Source organism: Opisthorchis viverrini (assembly GCF_000715545.1).
Source record: "Opisthorchis viverrini unplaced genomic scaffold opera_v5_107, whole genome shotgun sequence".
NCBI lineage: Eukaryota > Metazoa > Platyhelminthes > Trematoda > Opisthorchiida > Opisthorchiidae > Opisthorchis > Opisthorchis viverrini.
The window spans coordinates 496,466-501,545 of NW_008751763.1; the positions used below are offsets into that span (position 1 = coordinate 496,466).

Consider the following 5,080-nt stretch of genomic DNA (forward strand, 5'->3'; position numbering starts at 1 on the left):
GCATCTCAGTGTGATCAACTCTCATACATATAAACTAAATGTAGTCTTAACAAATTCTCAGTACTAGATTCACGAAATGCCTATCCATAAAACGTTGCACAAACTCGTTCACGTCACACAGACCTTCACCTTTTCTAAATAAAACTGTCATGCTAGTTTTTGGCTGAATATTTCTGTATGAGTGGATAGAAATTCCCGGAATTAAAAATTTCGTAGTGAGTTAATCTACTCAGATTTGGCAGTAGTATAAATTACCTAGATTATTTCGGAAGCTTACCATTCTTATTCCCATTCCATTTCAGCATTAAAAGCTATGCATGTTGAGGCTAATTACAATCATCGCTGGCACAACCGTCGGCCCGGAATATCAGCCAGGGGGAACTATTCCTCTGATTCTGGCCCCAGGCCGACCAGCTGGAGCGCAAACTCTGTAAGAACCAAGTCACATAGACAAACAATTACACATTCACACAGCGCACACCAGCAAGTTACAAAAAGTTCACTCGAATACTCAAATACTACCATCAAGCCCTACTCCTCAGTGCAGAATTCAGACCGCACAACAATAGTTTCTGATCGGGATGATTACGACGCATGTCGTAAACGAAAATCCATCAGTGAGGGCAGCAGCGCAACAAGTCCGGATGCTTGTACATGCACTGTTTCTCCGTTTTACCTGGAGTCATCAAGGTTATCAGAGCCGTCAGAAAACTCACCCCCTGGTCCAAAAGCGCTTCCTACACACATTGCAAACCGGTTAAAAGAACGTTTCGAGAAACGCTTCCTACGTCATTATTACCACTCCTCCCAAGTCGAGTCGGCTTTAGCAGGGAACAGGAATCGCACAGAGAAGTCTAACAAATATCAGTTGGTAGCTGCTTTTCTTGTCAGCGGAGGAATTGTTGAAGCGTGGCATATTTATTCCCCAATCCCCGTGGAAGTCGGTCGGACTAACGACGTAACTAACGGTGGGACAAGAAATTTGGAACTTACGCAGAGGCGGATGCGGCTTCTTCAAAGATATTACTCTAGTGCTAGACAGTATGTCGTCCTGTATGTAAATAGTAGCTACGCTGAACATTATCTTCCTCTCGGACTGGCCGTAGACAACTCAAACGCGAATGGACGAGTACCGAGGAAAACCGCACGATATCACAAATCAACAGCACAATCAGATTCAACCCGAACTGGTGTTGGTGTTGTCTCACGTTTGATTGCGTCTTTGTTACCTCATTCGCGTTCATCCCGATTACAACAAAACATCCATACTGCTGATTCTTTGTCCGCTCCGAACGAAACTAGCCAATCGTGTTCCTCTGTCTTCCGACAAACCTCACCACAGTCAGAAAATTCGAAACCATACCGAAGAAACCAGTCTGCACCACGGCTGCGTAGGGATGATGACTCTAGTGTAAAATCGGACTGCGCAACCGAGGGAACAGAAGTTGGTCGTGTGAGGATTAATCGTCACTCACTCATGCAGCGTTTTCTCAAACATGTTTGTTCTTCCTATGGACGGCATTCAAATCTCACAGGATCAAAAAGTTCCAGTTCCTCTTCATCTTCAGCAAACCATGATCGAACTGCAGAAGCAAAACACTTTCTGGGGGAAGCAAATGAAAAAGAATCCTCAAGCAGCGGTCTTGCGGATTTTAGCTTCGCAACTGGTTCCAGTGGGAGTGAGAGTGCAAAAAATGAAAGTCAGAAAGAAACTTTCTCAGAAATGCCTTCACCTACCGAATTTTTAAAAGAAAACGCTCCGTTCGAGGCCACAACTAATCTCTCCGAAAAGGCAACTATACCCAAGTGTTGCAATGAGATAACGACGAGCGAAATTTGGCTTCCCCAAAGATGACACACAAAAGTGGGTTGACAATTTATTTTACCACATTTTTCTCATGATATCGGACTGTCTTAATTGTATATGCCTGAGCTGAATGCGCTTCAGAAGAACTTTTTCTGGACAGTAACATTTCTATTCCCACTTCATATTTTGTAGTAAAATTTATGTGGTTAGGTTGTCGGACAAAGGCCCACAAATCCTTCATAACGAGAAGTTTGAACATCATCATCTGGTCCTCATACACACGTGATAATTTTTTTTTTCAGTTTCAGTGCCCTTACTGAAGACAAAACAAGCAGGGTTGGTTGTATACGCAAGTAGAGTAGGAACAAAAACTTATGTTTTTTTTGGTAAGCTACGTAATTCAGCCTCCCTGAGGAGATAAGTAGAAGGCATCTGCGTCGATCTGACATGATTTACTGACTGGCATTCAGATATTAACTTAAAACCCATACTAAACAGAAGAGTTTCAAAGAGTTTCATGATGTTTTCAAAATCCGCAGAGATTTGTGCTGAATAATATTCTGATTTACAACAGACTGCAGGATTTCCAAAACTCAGCGAAGTCAAGTGATCCATTTCACTTTTGTCCCACACCACGCCAAGTGATTGAGTGATTCATTGAGTGATTCACTGAGGACCAATCCTCTGATAACATCACACCATCGCTAGTAAATGAGATGGGTTGTTAGGGGGCTGTTCAGTGGTTATTGATCGGGTGGATGTTGACTGTTCTCCGAGCTTGCCAATTGACTCGTAAACGTGTGGTCACCATACTAGGAAACCTCGTCAATGTGCATTTGGGTAAGCTTCTCATTCGGAATACCTACCACTTCAATTCACCGAAACAGACTTTTTCCGAAGTTCTGCGATTCCAAATGCCCAAAAGATCCAACTGGTAAAGCAAACTGCACTTGGAAGAACGTAATCCCCTGTGAATCTCAACACTTATTGGTAAAAATGGATGGGGACCACCAGAAACTTGACCAAACCCTTCTCTTATAATTTGCTTCACTTGAGTGTGCTGCTTCAATTGAGGGTGTTGCTCACACTTATGAGTTCAAGTTATTCTGGTTAGAGATTGGGATTTTTATTTAGTTTTGGAGGAACTATTCGGAGGGTTTCAGAAAGGACGAGACCGGCTGTGCATAACCAAGAGTTCCCATCAACCCTAGGCCGGAGTCGCATTCGAAAGCGTGGTCTTCTTTTGTCTAACTGATACCATTCGTACTATTGTTTTGGCCCTAACATTTCTTCAATTGGTGCTCCTCTCACAAAAATGTCGATATTGGTATTATATTTTTGCCTTTCACATTTCATTTATGTAATGATCTTACCGGGACTCTATGGTACATATAAAGGAGAGAATCAGAGAAGAACCAGCTTGACTTGTTAAACACTCCAGCTGATGAAAAAGAACGAATATGTGTGGACATTTCCTAAGCATTTCCACCTGTACTTCTCACCGACATCAAAAGGCGTGCAAAGCTAGGAAGCTCGGCGCAGGCCCAAATCTCTATCTGAGAAAGATAGATGGATCGATATATTCTCACTACCATCTAAAAACCTGTAATCCCAAGTCTTCACCGGTTGTATTACTTTAGGACGACAGTTATCGCTCAAGATTGTTACAAATTAAGCCGTTGGACCTAGTTGAGTCGTGAAATATACCTACAGTTCGCTGCGGAAACAGACTGCACGTGGCATATCGATCTATTTTCGGTCAACTTATATGTGCCCTCTCAATCCTTAAAAACATTTTGTGCACTATCTTGTCAATTATATAATGAAACACATTTAATCTCACACAGATCTGACTTGACGCTAATGTTCTTGATTTGCAAACCGATTCTACTCACGGTCCGAAAAGAAATTTCTGTTGAATATTTCTTAAGCTCTTCAAATCACCATGGATTAATAAGCACGTCAGAAGACTGACTGTTTGAGTGGGTGTATGGAACGTTCTGCTGATAAGTCTTCAATCTAGGAGCCAGCCCATAAGTGAACATGTGTGGTTTCCGTTATCGAAGTATTAGTGACGTCACGTCCTGTCCAAGTGAACGCTAATCACATTGCTGATCGCTGCTCCTGGCCAAATGGTAGGGTTCAACAACTGGCTGGTTCGATAAACTCTTAGCTTGGTGAGATGGACACCAATAACGATTTCAATCAAACATGAAACAGCTGCGTATTGCTTCTAGGCCTTGCATCATGGGTTTGGCTTCACTGACAGAATGGAGTTTCCACTGAGTATTACCGGATTTCTCCACCTCACCAAATAAAGCTGAACTCAGCATTTTCTTCGACATTTGCAAATCGTTTGCTTATCTGATGTGATTGACTTATTTTGCTCCTCACCGAATAAAACCAGTTCAGCCCACCAAATCACTACTTTCGAAAGCGTGAGCACAAGCGAACTTTGCTTACAACTTTTAATCGCGGAGATCACCTTTAATCTTATTCTTTGTTTTCCAACCTAAACTCAGCTCCCGCTCCAACGGACACTTTCACGCTTCCTCCGGAGAAGAACAGATTACCAGTTATCAAACCAGAGCTTTTCCATGAAAAAATGACCAGAAATAATTCAGTTTCCAGTTTTTCCCCTCCTTGTACACCAGTACGGATATTGTAGAAATTCATCCGATGCACTTCACCCGCAGAAGATAATCGTCAGATTTCGCCAACCAGAATACCAGACTTTCGCTGTATTGTAATCGGTATGCTACATGCCAAAAATAAAACCAGAATCCATTGAATGTAATCAGCATTCTTCTGTTGTTCAGAGTTGTCGGATTGGGTAATCACAGACTTGACTGAATCTCGAGCCATTGTGAAAACAGTGATTGACTGGTTTCATATTTGAAGAACACTTGTTACATCGTTTCTACATAAGATCACTCGGACAACTAACAAGATAAACAGGAATGATTAAAGTGATGGTTTTTCATTAACTCAAAGCAATTTTTGTCACTAAAAATTTATTTGTTCACTGGCATACAATGAATTCCTACAGAATTCTCCGGGATTAGCGACAAACGGTCGTTTCAAACGAAGAAGTGGCAGAATTTCAAAAGAGCTTGGTAAGTAGCTGGTAGTTTTTAATGGGTGGCGTTTCACTCTTGACAAAAAGCTTCATCAAGCCAAGTGTTCTAAAAGTGCTCTTCATATGCTTGCCAGTTCTACGCTTTTTGATCCGTTTGCGCCGGGATGTTTGGCGATTTCCACTGTCTGGGATAT

At 41.9% G+C, this 5,080-nt stretch overlaps 1 protein-coding gene across 1 annotated transcript; it reads left to right on the forward strand.

The window, feature by feature from the left end:
• Positions 1-313: 313 nt before the first annotated feature.
• Positions 314-4,588, forward strand: T265_05582 (hypothetical protein; the record flags this gene model as incomplete). Its single annotated transcript, XM_009170634.1, has 2 exons — positions 314-1,864; positions 4,330-4,588. The coding sequence occupies one exon, from the start codon at positions 314-316 to the stop codon at positions 1,853-1,855; it is 1,542 nt and encodes a 513-aa protein (XP_009168898.1).
• Between the last annotated feature and the right edge of the window lie 492 nt (positions 4,589-5,080).